Source organism: Podarcis liolepis (assembly GCF_965112155.1).
Source record: "Podarcis liolepis genome assembly, chromosome: 15".
Classification (NCBI taxonomy): domain Eukaryota; kingdom Metazoa; phylum Chordata; class Lepidosauria; order Squamata; family Lacertidae; genus Podarcis; species Podarcis liolepis.
The window spans coordinates 16,445,012-16,464,861 of record NC_139566.1 but is presented as its reverse complement, the minus strand read 5'-3'; the positions used below and the strand labels follow the sequence as shown (position 1 = coordinate 16,464,861).

Sequence of the window (19,850 nt, the reverse complement as noted above, 5' to 3'; positions counted from 1 at the left end):
CCAAGGGGGGGGGGGTGTGAAGGAGAGCTGATGGGGCAGCCTCCACCCAAATGCTGCTTGTTGCCCCCCAAAACACACCAGCCCTGCCTCATGGTGACCTGCAGCCAAAGCCCTACATAAAAGGGAAGTGTGTGTTTGTGAGGAGGCCGCCAATTGGCTGCATCTCAGGCCATCGGCTTGAATTTTCCCAAATCCAGGATCTGTGCAGAATGCCTGTCCTGCTGAAACAAAACGCAGACTTCATCCAGGCATGTTGTCTCCTCGAAGGGGGGGGGGGAATGAACCCCCACCCCACAAGAGAAAAGAGAGGCTGCCACCATATACCTGAAAACATACCCAAACCTAATCAACGAAACGTCGATTTGCATCCATGGCAGCTCAGAGAAGGAGCAAGAGAGATGACTCTGCACTCCGCCATCCAGGGCGCCCGACCACAGCCATGCACACGAGGGAGAAATTAGCCTCCTGCATCCTGCTCCCCCCTCCGGGCAATGAGTATTTCATTAAGTAACGAGCTCTCTTCCTCCTCCTCTCCCAATATCATGCGCAGCCATTAATGCATAAATATTAATAGGAACGACACAGAGATGGACTGGGTGCCTGCGGCCTGTTTTGAGACGCTGCGTTCACACAGGGCAAGGAATTAATCAGTTTGCCCTGCTTGGAGAGATCGGGAGAGGCAGAAGGGAATAGCGGAAGGGGTCCAGCCGGGAGCAGAAGAGGGAGGGAGGCAGGCCACCCCCGCTGCAACGTGCAGGCCCACCCAAATACACCCCATTATTTTTTTAAAAGAATAATATATTTTAAACAACAGCAGCAACACATAACATGGGGGTGAGAATCCTGTCCTAACAGCCCCTCTTTGTTTCTTGCCCGAAGTCAGGGACTTGAAAGGAATGCTCAGTGCCAAAAGCGAAGATGGTATCGGAGTGTATGCAGAGTGGTGGTGCAGGGCAGCTCCCTGCAGGGCCTATTTGTCCAGTGTGCAAATTGGGCCGGTCTTGTTTCGAGCTGAGCACAACCCAGGGCTGCAGAAGTGGCAGGAGAGGATGCTGTGTCTGAGCGCATGGAGAGGTCCAGGCAGGACCACAGCAAGCGCCCACATCTCTGGAGCAGAAACGAAAAAGGGCAGGATTTGACTCCAGGACACCTCTTTTTAAGAGCCAGGGGTCTGTTGTGCCCCACTCTGGTGATGTGGGAAAGGCACATTGATTGTCAGCACACAACCCCAGAACACAGGGAAAAACTGGGACTGAAGGGGTGAGCTCTAAGGGAGCTCATGCAAAGGCTGGTTTGGATACAGGTCTGGACAGAAACAATCAAGGGCTGAACCTGTGGGAGGGGGGTATGTATGCACAAACACCAGCCATCATCTGTTGACAGAGAACAACTTGGAAGGGCCCAAATGGTCTCCATCCTACTCGAGTCCAATGTGCAAGGCAAGGCAGTTCAGCAACTGAAGTTCCAAGCCCCCCACTCACTCCTGCCAAAGAGAAGGTGGCAAGAGCAACATGGTCCACACTTTCAGATACCATCTAGAACTGCCTATCAAGAAGGTGAAAGTTGAAGATGTATAATGGGGCAGCGGGGGTGGGGTGGGGTAATTTTCACAAGCCCCAGAAGTGGCAACCCACCCTCAGGCCTCGGCCCCTGCCAAATCTCCCCATGAAATAGGCCCATCTGGGTGAGGAAAGGGGTGTATTTAAACAGCTAGTGACCTACAAATCAAACCTCTCAACTAGAAAAAGACCTGCTAAATAATCAAAAAGTAATGTCTAAAATGCTATCAGAATGGCAAACAAAGGATGAATCATCAGTGATTCTGGGCTATGGATATAGGACATAATATTGAAATGGCAGCATTGGAAAGATTGTGGAATGTGGATTTGAGATTTACAGTGTGCTATGCGATAAAAGAAAATCACATGGAAATGATGTATAAGTGGTATCTGATTCCTAGTAAATTAGCAAAAATTTATAAGTCAGAACCAGATATCTGTTGGAAATGTAAAGAGATGAAGGGTACATTTTCCCATATGTGATGGTCATGTAAGGTAGCAGAATCTTTCTGGGAAATGATTTATAATGAGTTGGGGGGGAAATGTTGTAGATAATTTTTGTAAAAAATCAGAAGCTTTTATTTTAGGTATAATTGGTGGAGAGGTACCCAAAGAACAGAAAAAATTATATATGTATGTTCCTGTGGCTGCCCAAATGATTTATGCCCAGAAATGGAAAGAAGAAATAGTTCTAACCAAGGAGGACTAGCAATTAAAATTGATGGAATATGCAGAAATGGCGAAACTTACCGGAAGAATAAGAAACCAAGAAGAGAGACTTTTTAAAACAGAATGGGGAAAATTTATTGACTATTTGAAGATGTATTGTAAACAACTTAAAACATTAGCAGAATTGACATAAACACGCGCAGAAAGAAATAACAAAAAGGGGAAATTAGAAAATAGGCTCGAATTGGATATGCAGTAACAACAGACATAAAATAAGTAACCACAGAAAGGAAGGGAGGGAAGTCGAGGGAAATGCAGATTGATTATGTAAAGATTTTGGGTTTTTTTTGTTAAAATATTTGTAAAATGAGAAAACGATATATATATTTTGCTGGCAATATATATATATTTTGCCAGCAGCCATTCATGAGCTGGCAGGGGTGGGCGTGGGGAGATGTGTTCTGTTTGTCCCCCTGTGAGTGTCTGGGAAAACATACATCTGAAATTGGACAACCTCCCCTCACCTCACAACCCAGTTCCCCAGGATTTGTGTCATTTGCACCAGTTTTGAACCCAGAGCTTATTTGAAAAATCAGGCCCTCCCCCACCTGGATCCCCTCCCCACCAACTCTCTCCCTCCCTCCCTCCCTCCCCCAGCCCAGCCCCTCTGCCATCCTTACTATGTGGAGTTGCAGGTAGTCCCCGAGGCCAGAGGCACTGTCCACCCGCACCAGGATGGCGTTCTTCTGGTGCGTGCTGAAACCCACGGCCAGGCGGTCGGCCCGTGTGCTGGGGCGGTCATTGGGAGGCCACGTGTAGGTGATCAGCGCCCCGCCCTTCCCAAAAATGTATGTCGTCCCAGCTGGAAAGAGGAAGAAAGAGAAAAGTTAGAGAGGAAGGTCTACTGCAGCCTCTGGGATCCTCCACCTACCGGTGGAGGACGAAACTTCAGGGATTAAACTTGAGATCTCTCGGACCGCTCACAAGCTGCTCTGGGCAAGGGCTCAACTTGGCTCGCTTTCACCAGAGCACAGCTGCTTAACACACAGCACAAAAGGAATGGCGATGAGTGTGCTGGAACATGTGCAGAGTGCTTCTGCCATCATCCAGCTCTCTCACACCTGGGAGTGAAGGATCTTTCTTGGCTTTTAACCCGGGGGGGGGGGAGCACCTTTGATGGGAGTCTGGAGGGACAAAGACATCAATTTGGAATATAGGGAGCCATCCATGCTCAGGGACTCCATCTGTCATATTTTGGGTCTTATCTGCCCTCTCCGCTGAAGTTATCAGTATCTGGGGAATGGAAATCTCAGGACCATATGGGGAGAAGCATAGCTCAGACCTTCAGCACCTAACTGCTGGGGATAGACTTTGGAAGCCCCCATTCTGGCACCCTCCTGTAACCTCCACCTCAACCTGCAATGCCCAAGTGCCCCACCAGGATAGCCCCTTCATGTCCCCTGCCCATCTCTGCCGCAAAAACAAGGTTGGGGGTGGGAGGGAGCAGGTTAGGGATGATGGACCTGGAGGGATAAGGGCTGAGACAGGCCCATTCGTTTCCTGGCCACCCAGCCCTCCCCTCAGCCCTCCTTGAGGTATGGGCTCCAGCAGAGCCATCCATCACCCCTCAAGCCTAGCTCCTCCTCACATACAAACGCTCAGGCTGCCTTTCTGGTTCTCCTAGCCAGGACCCCCCAACGCCTCTCCATCAAGCTGATACCTTTGTCTGTTCTAGAATAATAGCTGCCTTTACCAACATCCCTGAGTGTCTCATGGGGAGGAAGGAGCGAGCCCCCAAAGCAGGCCGGGGGAACCTAGGAAGTCCCTCCAGATGCTGGTGGATGGACTCCCAACTCCCAGTAGCCAGTCTGGCTCATGTTCAAGGATGATGGGGAGAGCTGGAAGGCCTCAACAGGCTCCCCAGAGCTGCCTGAAGATGCACCAGGCACACGCCTCTGCCATTCCAGGAATCCTGCCAAGCTAACAAAATGGCTGGCTTCCACTGGCCTCCTCAGCACCTCACATCCTCTGGAACAAGAGGTAACAGAGGTGGGTTGTTTGATCAGGCAGGCAGAAGGACTACAACAAGTGACTTGGCTGGTGGGATCTGAAGCTGAAAACCTAAACAGGCGGTGGGACCCCACTTCAACTAGCCAGCCTCATTTGGTCCTCAGAGCAGCTCAGGACATGGCCTTGACAGGCATCATGTTGTAACCTCTAGCCTGGCAGACCAGTGTAGACTGGAAGCTTGCCCCACTGCCTCGGCTTCCAACAACCAGCTAGTCAGGCAACAGAAGCAGGATCTGTGTTTATGTGTGGAGTTGCTCCCTAAAGAAGTGGCTCAAGGCTATCATGCTCCCAGGATTGGGGGAGGGAGAGAATGGGGGCTACTTCTCAGGATGCCAGAGATAGGCCTGGGAGGGTAGGCCCCAGGGAGCCAAATTCTGGTACCCAGAGGTGTGGCAGATGAGGTGGCGGGTGGCAAATGTAAAACCCTTTTTACCTGCCCCCGCCCATAATCTGATCATTATCTTAGCATCCTGGCTTAGATTGTTTGTAACCAATGTGCTTTAGGTTTTTGTTGGAAATACCAAAAACAAGAAATTAATTATGGTTATACAGCTCTCCCCCCTCCCACATGCAGCAGGGCTGCTTCCAGCCCCATGATTATGCGCATATCAACCGCGCATTCACAACGGCTTCTGAAAGAGGTTTGTGATCAACAGCCACCTAAAGCAGCCTTCACCAACGCAGTGCCCTCCTGACGTTTCAGACTACAGCGTCTATCAGTCCCGGCCAACCCGTGAGCTAAAGACACATTCAAGCAACGCAAGTAGAGCAGCAGCAGCTAAAGCATGTGTAGGCAAACTAAGGCCTGAGGGCCGGGTCCAGCCCAATCACCTTCTAAATCCGGCCCGCGGACGGTCTGGGAATCAGCGTGTTTTTACATGAGTAGAATGTGTCCTTTTATTTAAAGTGCATCTCTGGGTTATTTGTGGGGCATAGAAATTCGTTCACCCCCCCCCAAAAAAATATATATAGTCTGGCCCTCCACAAGGTCTGAGGGACAGTGGACCAGCCCCCTGTTGAAAAAGTTTGCTGAGCCCTGAGCTAAAGGAAACTGAGGAACATGTGGACACCTCAGCTTAGAGAGCCAGGTCTTTGGAGGGGAGGGGCTTTCTAGAGGAGCACAGCCGATGGCAGATGGGTGAGGTGTAGGGGAAATTCCTCAGGTGCCAGGTGTGTTTTGCTACTGGTGCATATCTAACTGTGTGGAGAACTCTGGATACCAGGTTGTCAACTGACCTGGTTGGCCCCTCCTGCTTTCTTAAGCAGGCAAGCAGAAGAGCTTATTTATTGCATTTATATCCCACTTATCCCCCAAGGAATATACGTATGGCTAACCTCCCCCCCCCCCACAACAACCCTGTGAGGAAGGTTAAGAGGCTGTGACTAGTCACCCAGTGAGCTTTATGACTGGACAGGGATTTTAACCCTGATATCCTAGGTCCCAGATCGACACTCTAACCACTACACCACACTAGCTTCCTAGATTACTTTTGCTATGGGGCAGTTCTATAAATTAAGTGGGTAAATAAATATGGGGAAAGCAAATGTCACTTAGAGAAGGATCTGAAATATTTCCTTTGAAGCCTGAATTTGTTTTATTCTGGATTGCTTTATTTGAATTTTTAATGTATTATAAATCACTTTGAGATTTTTTTCTTTAAAATATAAACCAGTATATAAATGAAATGAAGAATAATAATATCGCACCACAAAAAAGGTGCCTACACATTCCATTGTGGCGACCGTAACCCAAATTTAAGGTGCCATTTGGCAAGTAGCTTATATATCTGAGTTTCTAACATTGGGCAACACTGTGAAGTCCTCACCCCATTGCCCTAGTCCAGCTGCTCTTGAAGAAAAGATTCCAGGGAGACCTTCCCCAGTTGGGCCCTGAATAACTTTCTCTTTTCCTGTAAGAGGACCTGGCAGATGTGTGCAATTTCTGGGAAAATTATGAAATTAGTCTTAAATTGCACAGGGCAATCTGCACCAGAAAATTCCCTTGTGCCCTGGAGAGTGATCTAATCTTGCTAGTTTGTTTCACTTGTATTTAGTAAACAGAGCTAAAAAAAAACCTTGAAAATGCCAAGATTTCCTAACATTGTATTGGCATCCTATTGGAATGGGCTTACGGAGCTGGAAATCTTCCACAGGAAAAAAAAAAGTACTGGAAGAGATTTGGACTCCCATCGCTGCACCTGGGATTGAGTCTAGCCTTGTACTTCCTACCTTGCACAATAGCCACAGGTGACCAGGCCTTCCACCTTGCTTCCTGCTCTCCCTCCTCCAGAGCCAAGGAAGTCCCTCCCTCCATGACTAGCCTGGAAACCATGCAGGTCAGTGGAGGCGAGGCGAGTCGCTCTGCCTGACCTCTGTCAGCCCATTGTGACCCTCGACAGTGGGGCCTTGGGAGCGGGAATCATCATCAGTAGCCAATTTGGGGGTCCTAGCTGCCAGGACACAGCCCTGCCACCATCAACGCTCCTGCATTGGCCTCCATATTTTCAGCCTCACTCCGTATTTCCAGCCTCACAGGCATCAAGGACCATAAAGTCTGGCAAGGTCCCATCCGCAGTCCATCCAGGTCCTCAGAGGAGACGGCGCCAACCCCATCACAGGCCTGGCCAGTTGGCTCCTGCTGCCTGCAAGAGCGGAGTCTTCTTCCTGCCAGCAGGGCTCACTGGGAGCTCTCCAAGGTCCTGATTTCCTCTGCCCTCTGCATAAGACAGCTTCTATGACCTCAATCGTGAGCTGACTTCCCCTGAAACAACGTGCTTCCTCCATTAGCCTCAAGTGCCCACAGAACAGGAAAGAGAGGAGAGCTTTCAGTTTATTGTTTAACATGCCTGCAAAGAGGCGAGTGGTTGTGGAGAAAGGGCTTCCATTCATCTGCAGCAAGTACAGACGTAACTCGGCTGGGCTTATTTGCAAGGCTGATTGCCTCCCCTGCACCCTCTGGGCCAGTGGTTCCCAATTAGCTAAGTAATGCAGACCCCCTGTTTTTCAAAAGCCAAGCCATGGATCCCCTACTTTTGAAAATTCTGGTATATCTATGGGAGTGGTCCACAGACCACCACTTGGGAACCACTGCCCTAGACTAACTAGGGAGACTTTGGTCTCTCTTCTCAACTCCAGCAATGAGTAATATGGAATAGGGGCTTTCCTCTCCCTCAGCTACAGAGGTGTTTAAATGTTGCAGGTTATATGAGATTGAAGAGGGTGAAAGCATGTAGCAGCCTGCGTACGTCAAACCTCCAAGAGGTGACACACACACCCAGCAGAAGGAAAGTCACCTCTTTGCCCCAGCCAACCTCTACCAGCAAAGGGAAAAACCTTCTTTGCAGCTTCTCCTGTGGAAGTCAGAGGTTCCTGGAAGTTGTGGAGAAAACACTTGTGGGTGCAAGTTGAGGAGGAAACATTTCCTCCAAATGCTAATCTGTTTCATCAGAATTCAAGAACATTCAAAACAACTTCTTTTGTACTTAGGAAACCAAAGCAACCAAGTAAAGAAAACAGTAATAAAAGGAGGCATAAAAGCAGAGACACTTGGGTTAAAGGGAGGCAGAAGTGCCCTGCCCTTCCCCATCAAAAAACAAGAACAAAAAGACTAAAAATGTTCAAAAACCAAAGTCCTGACAGTTCACCCAATTCCTAACTGATGTGAAATTTCACTTCGGTTCCAGAGTGTGCTGCAAGCAGCAAACTGGGAAGGAGATGGAGGCAGAAAGAGGTGCAAGGCCTTCCCCTTTTCTGGGCCTGCAGGAGGTTAGGAAGAGGCCTGGCAAGGTGGGGGGCGACAGAGGGCTGCTTTTGAGCACCTCTGAAGTCAACAACGGCTGCAAAACTCTCTATGTATGCCTGAGGTTCATTAAGACTATTAGGGAAAGGACCGTCCTTAAGAAACCTACTCCCCACATACTGGTCACTGTACCCTCCCGTGAGCTGGCAGGAGAAGGGCATTGTGCAGGGGCGATGGCCTGCCAGCCTCTCCACTGACCTGTTCCTCTGAGCGACAAAGGCGGCCTTCAAGGCCAACTGTCCCCCTCTGCTTCGCCACCCATCCATCTCTGTCAGCCTCCTTGATTAGCTCAGAAATTGTCAGCAACCAAACCTGGAGGGGAAGAAGAAGGCGCACTGGGAGGGGCAACCGAGATGCCAGCGGGCAGGGAAGGATGGAGGTGGCGAGGGCTCATCTCCGCACTGCCCTCCCCAAACCAAACTGCACCCATCCCTTTCCATGCTGGGGGGCCTTGGCACCAGCCTCCCCTTTCTAAAGGGCTGGACGAATTCCTGAGGTCTCAAGGGATGCCAATCCTGGCACCTTCCCGATTCCTGAGAACCCAGGAACCTGTTAGTTCTCACCCCAGCTCTGTCAGCTACCTCCTCTGCAGTTTCCTCTGCTAATGGGCTGACTCACGCAGCAGGTGAGGTGGCAGCATGTGTGCATTGGCTATCTTACACTGTTCCTGTGACTGTTCACACAGCTGCTTTGGCCCTGCAAAGGCAAAGGCTGCTATACGAGCAACGGAACTCAGTGGGACTGGCCGACCAGTAAACACACGCAGGGGGGCACCATCAACTCATGCCATACAAGGAGAAGGTAGAAGGTACCACTTCAGAGTTTAGATGAGGTATACCCATTTTGAAAGTACCCTTGTCTGGGGGCTTCTAGACAGGGGTGGCTCCTGGCAGCACAATCCAACTTTTGCTACAGGCCATAAGTTGAGTTGCAGGAACACAACTGACAGCACTGCGCTCTCCCTGCCTGCACATCCTGCCATGTTTTGAATGAACAAGTGAACATTTCCTCTCAGCTAATCTTTTTTTTAAATCCATTGTTAAATTTGGTACGGTGCTTATTTGTGATTCCCTGATTGTGCTCATGTCTCTTTTATGTTAAAAGAATGGAGATTCGATTTCTGTATAAAAAGGCCAATTTGTTGTCTGCCCCCTCTTACTCTGACCACATTGGTGCAATAGACCACACAAGCTCAGTTCCATATCTTCATGTGCCATTTATCAATCTTGGGTGGGTTTTTAATCTTTCTCCACCTCCAACCGATCCAGCTGCTGTTAATAAATGCATGACCTGGAGTATTTAATTATTTATATTTAAAGCTATTTATATACCGCTTAATTACTATAGTTTGTAAGCAGTGTACATAAAAACTTAAAAGCATGCAATGGAGAAGATCAATTAGGATGAATAATAAAAACAGAATGTGTCCTTAAAACGCCTGCTGAAATAGGAAAGGTCCTGTGGCCAAGGGCCTTCGAACCACAGGCTGTGGGCTGGTCTCCTCTCAGCCAGGAGTTCCACAGAATCAGGCCTGCAACACTGAGCACCTGGGTCCTCCTGGGTGCGAGACATGCGTCTGAGCTGCAGGGGACCCCATGAACAAAAACTCCCCCTGAAGATCTCAGATATTTTGTCCATTACATATCCATTTTACAGAAGGCTGACAAATAGATCTATGGGCAACTTGTAGCCACAGATTTTTTTTCTAATGTCACTTGTTGTAGAGATCCAATAAATTTGTGAGGTCTGGACAAGTCCAAAAGGCATAAAAAAAATGCTAGGATGATGACCAGGGTTGCATCTCTAGCACTGGTATACCATTATATGATTATATCTGACTTGCTCTTCAGGAAGTAAAATACCACCCAAGTATTAGTTTATAACGCATCCCTTTAAAATTCAAACACACTGGAAATGAGGAACAGGTAGCCAGTGATGTAAGTTTGGAAATGAATTTCTGCCCTTTGCAAATGAGGATAATTTACACAGGGTAATTTGAATCAGAAAGTTTCTTAGCTTGCTTTGGAAAACTTTCTGCTGCCATAACAGAACAATCTAAACATTTTTGTTTTACCTGTGCTTAGTAAACAAAGATAAAATTTTTGAAATTGCCAAGCTTGTATTTGCAACAAACAACCATTCATAGTGCTGTTAATGAACTTTTGAAACGGAAGATTTTATGTGGAAAAATGAAGCACTGGGAAATGTTCTATTTCGGAAGATTTTCTGTGGAAGTTTTTGCACTTGACATCACTGCTGGCGCCCTCCAAACACTGTCAGACTCCTGGCAGCCAGCAGGCCCAACAACCGTGATGATGGTGATGCTGATGGGAGTCTAACAACATCACCAGTCCCCACAGGCTGGCTACCCCCGAGGGAAGCTGCTATTTCCAAGTCCAAATTTATTGTGGAATAGTCTTTCTTCAAAGTCATCAATCCATTTGATCTGAAAGAAATGTTTCCTGGCATCTCGATTGGCTTTTTAAAAAAATGCTAGCTGAAAATTTTATAGATTTGATACATAATTCATTTCGCTAACTTACTTGACACCTCAAGTTCTGCAGCTGACTCTGTGAGGTGGACCTTCCTGCTTAGACCGTTTTATGTTTGACTTGCAGAGACTGGAAGCCTCCTTTTCAGCTTTTGATTAGCTCACATTTTACCTGCCTTTTCCCCCTCAGATCACTTTTGTCTTCTGGCTCTCTCTGATAGCAGACGGTTGCAAGAGGTGACTGCGCAGAACAGCTTGCTTTTAAAAATACTTTTTGCCATTTTGAGCAAATATGAAGAGTAACATAACAGAGCTCTGGGCGAATTTTTTAAACAAGAAGTACTTCAATCGGGGGAGGAGGCCAATTGCTAAAATGCTACGTGATCGGAAAAAGGCAAGATTTTTTCTTTAAAAATTCGCATTAGTACCATGCCACCCTTTCATTTTAAGCCTTATTACATGCATATTTTTTAAATATATAAATGGCTGTTTTAGAAAGCACTTTAGCACAAATTAAAAGATCAATAAAAATAAATGGGGCGATAAAACGCTGCCAACCAGTAAAGGTAACAGAGAAGGGGCTCCAAGGAATTAGCAGTTCCCCTTCCCAACATGGCCCTGAACACTTCTGGGAAAAATGGGATAGGGAGGCACTTCAGAGCACCAACACCTGGCGAAGAGGGTATGACTGTCCCCTTCTTTGCAACAACAGCAACAATTATTTTATTTACAAAAATATTTATATACCACAATTCAGGAAAAATATCAGATTTGTTTACAACCAAATACAGTGGTACCTAGGGTTACAGATGCTTCAGGTTACAGACTCTGCTAACCCAGAAATAGTACCTCGGGTTAAGAACTTTGCTTCAGGATAAGAACAGAAATTGCGTGGCAGCAGGAGGCCCCATTAGCTAAAGTGGTACCTCAGGTTAAGAACAGTTTCAGGTTAAGAACAGACCTCCAGAACGAATTAAGTTCTTAACCCGAGGTACCACTGTATATGATAAAAACATACAAAATAAAATTAAAATGTCAGGGTGTTTTTTCCCCTTCCAGGCAAACAAAAGGTGGAGGGAGCTTGGAAGAAACATGGGACATTGACATTCTATAGACGCTCCAAAGAAAGTGTGGCCATCCCAAAATGAACACCTATCATGGAAGTAGAAAGTGAGATTATCAGGGAGAATTGCCCTGATCCGGCCCTCTCCATGCTGTGCTGGATTTCAACTTATGGAACGTTTTTTTAAATAGGAAGGGGGACAACTCCTCAAACGACTGCCTCCCCCCACAGACCTGAAGAGAGGCATTTTGCAGCTTGGAAAATGGCACAGCCCCTTCCTTGCTGCCACCCCCCCAACCCAACAATTTTGCCATACCATTCAGGCCTTCTCCGCTCCTAGGGCCACCTCCTGGGCCTGACTGTTTGCACCCTCGTTGAGTGCCCTGTGTTCCCCCACCCAATTCTGCTGCAAGCACAGAATAGGCCCCAGCTAGGAGAGAAAACAAAACGTGCCATGCACGGAGCAGGCCGCTCAGCTGGGGCGGGGGAAATTCATGCATATTTCATGCCTGTGCAGCTCTGCAGACGGCTCCTGGCAGCTGCCCGCCTAAGCCTGCTCAGCCAATCTCCCCCCCTCCAATCATAGCCCGCTTGTTCCAAGTATTGATCAGTGGACAGAGCCCTGACCCCTTCCAGAGAGGAGAGAGCCTCCTTGAAGACCCCTCGCCTCCTCCTGCCATGCTGGGTTCCTCTGTTCTCATAGCTGGAGACAAAAACCCAGGAGTCCTGGCTCCCAGAGGCCCTTCCTTCGCCCCGGCTCAGCCACAACCTACTGGCTGAATCCAGCAAAGGACTACAGGCAATGCGCTCTCCTTGCCTCCCTCAGTCAGCAGCCAACCCACAGACATGCTGGCTTCCTCCTTCAGAAAACTCTCACTAGCCCCCCCTTTATTGCACCTCGAAAGGCACCTCGAAATGTACCCCCAATCGCCACTCTTCCTCCCCATCTCTCAGACAACCAGCTTCTCCAACTCAGCACCCTCCACATGTTTTTGACTGCGGTCTCAGTTGGCATGGCTGGCCAAGGGTCAGGGCTGGTGGATGGGGTTTGCAACCCAAAACACCAGACTGAGGACGGCTGAGATAGGCTGTAAGCCCTGTGGAGGCAGAGGCCACCCATTTTGTTCCTGCATTCCACAGAGCACCCACAGCACAGCTAGCAAACAAGGAGGGTGAATGGGCCGCCATAATACCCACCCCCGGTCCATTTAAAGGGACAGGAAGAAACCGGGCTCCCTTTGTGTAACACCCCATCTGTCTTCTTTATCCCTGCATTTTGGCATGGCTGGAGTTGGTCCCTGCCTGGTTTCCAGTTCCTCCTTGGAAAGCCAGTGTGGTGGTGTGGATAGAGTAGTGCTTCCCAAGCTTGGGTGTCCAGCTGCTTTTGGACTACAATTCCCATCATCCTTTACCAGTGGTCTTGATAGCTAGGGGTGATGGGAGTTGTAGTCCAAAAGCAGCTGGCTTCACATCATGGAGGTCCTGCAAGGGAGGCTCTAACCATGTGCCCGGCCCAAATATATGTGCCTCACGATGTGCTCTTAAGCTGTGGGATATTGAACATCATCCAGTCTCTAGGCCAACTGGAGAAGATGCAGGGGTACCTTGAAGGTGGCAGCGGGGGGGGGGATGGGGACAGGCCCCCAGTGGGAGGTATGAGCCACTGCAGCAGCACAGACATTTCAGGTCTTTGCTCAGACTCCTTTTTCACTAGGAGCTCGGAAGCCAGAGCCAGTGGCAGCCCTGCCCTTCTTTGGAGGCGCAGCCATTCACCCCCGGGGCCTTCTTCCCCAGCACAATGTTGCACAGGGAGTGGCTGGGTGGGTCTGAAGTGAATTCCCCAATCTCTCCCCCCCCCCCCGCCTTGGTTGCTCACCCTCTGTAAAGGGAGAGTTGGAGAGAGATGCAGAAAGAAAATCAAAATGTAGGTCATCGCTGAGATGCGAAGATCCTACCCCCCCCTTTTCCCAGAGAGACTTTGCGGGAAAAGGGGCAGCAATGAATAATTCATCACCCATTAAGGCCTGGGAAAATGGGGATGAAACTGGAAGCGGGAGGAAACCAGAGCATGGCAAGAACAAGAAGAGGGATTGGTCATCAAGGGACGTGTCACTCCACCGCGTGGGACAGGAAGCTGGATGGGGTCCAATTGCCAACAGCAAAATCTTGTCCTCCCAGGACTGCTCAGGGGCATCTGTAAAGTGATCGCCTGAGCATGTGCAGACTGCCAGCCACACCATACTCCTCTGGGATCAAGAGGGGAACTTGTAGGGTGGAAGGTGATTTTCCCCCCAGACCCCTTTGCGGATGAGAAAAGTCCCTGGGCAAACCGTGCAGCCCCACAACCCTGCAGCCACAAAGGGGAGAGGCTGGCAGGCATCTTTGCCAGGGGTTCAAAGGGGAATTCTTAAACTGCCAGGGGAGGGAGTCAGCTCTCAAGGGCACTCAGCTATTAAGGGAGCTCTTAGCTGCAAAGAGGCACTTTGCTTCCTCCGCTGTTTGCAGAGGGGCCTGAAGACCTGCCAGCTGGACCGGAGGTGTCCTCTCCACACCCCTGCGGCATGAGAAACCACAATGAGCATGTGGAGAGTACCTTTGCCTATCAAAGGGTGCAAATGGCAAATGACTAGAGAGGGAAGTAGCTGAGCAGAAGCCCCCCTGTTCAGCAGGCAAGGCCCCAGGATGACTTTGAATCGGGAGTAGAAACGGAGCTGGAGCCAGAGAGGTTGTCTCTGAACTGGCTGGTCCAGTCAGTCATATATTGGGCTCACAGGCATTTCTGAGCGGTCTTCAAAAGCAGTCCTGTGATCAAGAAATTGCAGGAGCAGGTTTCATGTACTAGGTGACCTCTGATTCTAACCTAGTCTGGAGGTTAACTGAGTAGTGAGAACCAATGCCAAGCGACCCCTGCCCAGGAGGAGGTTGCCAATGGCACAACAGCTGCCAAGTGGTGAACAGCATGGTCAATGCTTTGGGTGCTCTTTGGTGCTTCAGTGCCAAAGCTGGATCTACAAACACACCCATGGGAAAGGCAACCCTTTGGGGAGAGGGCAGACCCTCTCACTTGGCACCATCTCTCTGAACAAACAATCCACAACCAACCAGAGTCAGTGTTGAGAAGTGGTAAAGAGTGTTGGGCTATGACTTGGAAGAGCAGGGTTCGAATCCCCACTTGACCACAAAGGTCGTTGGGCGATCTCGGGCCAGTCACTGCCTCCCAGCCCAACCCTACCTCCCAAGGTTGTTGTGGGGATTAAATGAGGAGGGAGAGAAGGATATAAACCCAACAAACAAACAAACAAACAAACAAACAAACAAACAAACCAGTTATTGGGCCCTCTGTCAATGCATGACTGCCTCTAGCCATCACCTCAGTGCTTCCTCTGCCTCACCTGAACCTGAGGCAGAGACAGAAGTCCTAAGTGAAGTGACAGCATTGACTTCTAATCTTGATGTGGATATTTCACGAAGACCAGAGCTGGGGCAGTGCCCAGGGGCTTCCCCCTCTAGCCCAGGGGCAGTCCCCAGGGGCTTCCCCCTCTAGCCCACCAGGTACTCTGCAGCTGTGTGTAAGAGAGAGATCACAAGGAAGGAAGGTTGAACCATTGCAGACATTGAACCTCCCAAGAGACAAGACTGACCCCAGAAGAGTTCCATAGGATCAGAGCCTCCAGGCCAGGCAAGAAATGAGTGGTGTGCAGTGTCCAGAGCGTCAGAAGTGAGAAACCCAGGTCTAAATCGCCACTTAAATTAGAAAGCTGCACTCTCTTCGCCAAGACCACCTCATAGGGTTACTACAGAAAAAATTGAGGGTGAGGGAAAACCACGCAAGTACCTTGAGCAGCGGGTAAAAAGGTAATAAATAAAAAACAATGATGGTGAAATGCAGCCCCGTCCCCTGCAGATGCCTTTGCTGCTGCTCAAAGCCCAGTGGAAAAGCTCAGGAAAAATCCCAAATGGCCGGTTACCCAGGCAACCAAGGTTGGTCGCTGGAAATTAGGGATACCACAAAAGCTGGAGTTTTCTGGATTTTGGTGAGGGGTTTTCAAGTCCTGGGCATGCAGGCATTTTGGGGGGATTCCTGAGAGGAATTTTATTGGACTCCAGTGAACCTCCACCAAATATTTAGAAAGCCCCTCACCCAATAACACACTGGACCTGGTTAAGCCTGGCCCCTAAGCACAAGCCCACTCACCTACACTGCGGGCTCTGCAAGAAAGGTTCGGCTCAGAAATTATCAGAACTGACTAGGTCATTTCCAGCAACCTGGTGGACACCAGGCAAAACCAGACAGGAGGCCCAGGTCATTTCCAGGTCAGTGGTCTGCCCCTCCCTGACTTCTGCAAGGTGGGCTGCTGGACCAACGGTTCCTGCGGTCCACAAGTATGAAAAGGGTTTTGTGGCCTGCATGTAGTAAACAGGAAGCTTCCTTGTACTGACAACTGAATCTGCCTAGCCCAGAACTGTCAGCACTGACTGTCAGTGGCTCTCTGGGGTTTCAGAAGGGAAACACTCCCAGCGTTCCCTGGAGATGCTACCAGCAGGGAATGGACCTCGTGGGGCCTTCTGCATGCAATGCAAAGTTTCTAAACACTGGAGCTCCCCATGAAACAACTGAGCCAAAAGACAAAGACAAAGAATATAGATTAATATGGCATAGTTCCAATTACTTTTTCTAGACTCTTCAAACCAGAAGGAAGGAGAGATGGCTCTGATCCACCAGCTGACAGCTGCTGATAGTGACAGAAAGGGCTGTAGTTCAGTGCTAGAGTTTCTTCTTTGCAGGCACAAGTCCCAGGTTCAATCCCTGATCTCCAGGTAGGCTGGGGAGACCCCACCCCCTCCACCGGAAATGCTGGAGAGGTTCTGCCAGTCAGTGTGGACAATACTGAACCAGGTGGACCGGAATAGGTCTGACTGGGGGAAAAGGAGCCTCCTGTGTTCCTAGCATAAGTGCAGATGAAGGTATCCAAAGGTGACCAAGGCTGCCCCCATCCTCACCCCAAAGCGTCAGGGTGTCACAGGAAGCTCCAACAAACCTCTGCACAGAACTGGAAACTGATGGGTATTTTAAGAAGATTCAGGTTTTGAAAAGGCCACCAGCTAGCCGTGCAGTGCAATTCTTTGTGTACCTACTCAGAAATAAGCTCCATTGAGTTTGGTGCAGCTTACTCCTAGGTCAATAAGTGCCTATAGGATTGTAGCCTAAACCTTACATCTTGCTGATAGAAAAATTAAGTGAGGGTTATGATGACGTGCTAACATGTAAAATCCAGCATTTTACATGCTGCTTTTGCTCAGAAACTTCCAACCAACCTAAATCACGGTGATCATTGTTGAATCCTCATCACACGTTTTGAGTTCTTGGAATTGGAGGATGCGCTTGACATCCAGCCCTCCCCTCCTCCCCAGTGCATTTCAACAAGCCGCAAGAAAAGAGACGGGCCCAGGATCCTCAGAGCAACGAGTCTGCACCAAGCATGGTGCCACCTAGGCCCACTGCCTTCCACAAGTGCCCATCTCCATGGCAGAAGAGGGTAAGCTGACCTGGCAAGCTGGTAATGGGTGCTGCGTCCCCCAAAAGCTGCCACTTGGGTGAACTAACAGTCCTTAGTCAAGCAGTCAAGGTGTGAAGGCAGACAGGCGTGTTGCTAGGTAGTGGCAGATGGAGAGAGACTGAGCAGGGAGTTGGGCAAGGAACAAGGGGGCTGTGGTGAAAAGGCAGACAGCCTATAGCCTTCCTTCTACAAGAACTGACTAAAGAGGAGGAGGAGGAGAGTCTCCACTAAAGTGGCCATCACCATCAGAGGACAGGGGTCTGGCTAAATGAAGGGGAGGAATGCAGAAGGGCTGTCCTCCTGCCAGCTCATGCTGGTGTTCCACTGAGGCCAGCGTGATTTTTCTAGGATCCTTCCTATCCCCTAGAGATACTGCCAGGTACTTAACCTGAGACCTTCCGCATGCCAAGCACCTGCTCTCGCACAGTGCACCAGCCCCAAGGCAGCGAGAGGGGGAGGAAGTCCCAGACACCTCCTCAACTTGCAGTCCCAGGTATCTGGGATTCCCAAGGGCTGCTTTCAGCTCTAGGAGCTGCCCAGGTAAACACTGGGATTTGACTCCGTGTCGAGGAACCTCCTCTCTTGGCTGCCCGCGATACAGAGGCAGGAAACTGGGCAACTTGTGCCAATCTCCCCAGCCAGCAAGGAGGTTCTGACACCTGACCCAGAAGCTCTGTGGATCCCTGGAGGGCTCTCCCCTTTCCACTGCGGCAGCCCAGAAAGCAGCAAGGCAGCTGCCTCCAAGGTTGGATCTGCCGGAGAGAGTCGGGCTGTCTTTGTCACTTCTTCTTCTCCCCCTGTCCCCCCCCCCCACTCCGCACTCGCCCCCATCCAGGTGTACTAATAACGAATGCCACAACGCCATTCTCATCCCATTAATTCCCTGCTTTTATAAAATAAATATTGATACCGGCACTGGCGCACCATGAATGGCACTGTTATGGCATGAATAATGGGATCTAATGGGGGTTTATTTTTAAACCAAGGAAACTGACAAAGATCATTAGAAACTTAATAGAAATTTCATCATTAGCATAAGTATCCAAGATTAAAGGCAGAGATTTCTCTATTTCTCCTGCAAGCCTTTCCCCACTTCCTTCTGACAGCATCAACAGGGAAGAGGGAAGACAGCGCTGGGGGTGGCGGCTGCTCTGGCTCGCCCCTCCCGTTGCAGCACCTGAGGCACTTCCGCCTTCAAGGCAACAGGGGCTGAGCGTGGGGGCTTCAATCAGCCCCTGGCTTTCAGGGGGGTGAAGAGGGCTCCAAGAGGAGACCGCAGGCACTGAGCCCCCACTCCAGCTGCCAGTCACGGGAGGCTGCTCTATTCCAGACTCCCTCCTTCATCTACAATTCCAAGGGGCGGGGAGTCTCTGCGGTGGCAGGCTGCCATTCCCCTCATTGCTCCACCCACTGCCTTGCCCAAGCCACCAAGGAGAGGAAAAGCCAGAACCGGGTTTGCTTTGTGTGTGAAGCTACTCCTGAGTCTCAGCAAGAGCTGGAATCTTTGACGCTGGGCAGCTGTGGAGGGAGATCCCTCCCCTTCCAAGGCAACTCCAACAGCTTTCTCCAACCCGGTGCCCTGCCAGATGTTTTAACCAGGGATGGAGAGCCCATCCTCACTCAGTAACATTGGTTAGAATGTGGTGCTGATAATTCCGAGGTTGCAGGTTTGATCCCCATAAGGGATGGCTTGCAGGGGGTTGGGCTAGATGATTCTCAGGGCCTCATCCAACTCCACAATTCTATGACTACCAACTCCCATTATCATCAGGATCCTGACTACACTGGTAATCCAACATCATTTTTGGCAGCCCATTTGATGCTTTAAGCACCTGCCTCATCCTTAGGCAGAGTTATCAGGTCAGACAGAAGTGATGGCTACACAGATGACTGAGTCCCAGCACCTCTTTTTTTTTAGAAAAGCAAATCTAGGTTTGGGTTTTTGGTTTTTAAATAGGCTTCTTTTACTATCGCACAGTGAACACTGTAGTAATATTTCATTGTATACAACTAACATAAACATAAGTGGTGTTAGACCAGCTGTTTTGACTTTCACTGAAAATCATTCCCAAAAAAGGCAAGATTTTGAAAGGCTTCCTCCCTTCCCAAAATCTGACAAGAAAAGTTGGATCCTGGACAAGGTATTCTGCAAATCATTCCAGGGTCATTCTCTTGCTTTTCTATCTGTAGCACAATTCAGTTCTTGGAAGTTCAACAAGAGGGCTATCCACCTACCTCAACACTTGCACCTCTTTTTTAGAAAAGCAAATCTAGGTTTGACTAGCAGTGGTTCTCCAGAGTCTCAGAGCAGAGACACCCTAGTCTGGGGGTCAGCAACCTTTTTCAGCCGTGGGCCGGTCCACTGTCCCTCAGACCATGTGGTGGGCTGGGGAAATGAACAAATTCTTATGCCCCACAAATAACCCAGAGATGCATTTTAAATAAAAGGACACATTAATCATGTAAAAACACGCTGATTCCCAGACCATCTGTGGGCCGGACTGAAGCGGGTGATTGGGCCACATCCGGCCACAGGCCTTAGGTTGCCATACCCTGCCCTAGTCCTACCCGAAGACACCAGCAGGTATTGAACCTGGGACCTTCAGGTGCTCTGTCACTGAGTGCACGGCACCTCAAAAAC

The 19,850-nt window shown here is 49.5% G+C and overlaps 1 protein-coding gene across 32 annotated transcripts in view; it reads right to left on the bottom strand.

Moving 5' to 3' along the window:
• The window catches only part of NRXN2 (neurexin 2), a 351,610-nt gene that overhangs the window by 83,295 nt on the left and 248,465 nt on the right, over positions 1 to 19,850 (bottom strand). For all 32 annotated transcript variants that reach the window (XM_083477881.1, XM_083477882.1, XM_083477880.1 and 29 more), the window contains one exon: positions 2,909 to 3,090. In XM_083477881.1, coding sequence (XP_083334007.1) covers positions 2,909 to 3,090 — 182 coding nt within the window. The remainder of the gene's footprint in view (positions 1 to 2,908; positions 3,091 to 19,850) is intronic.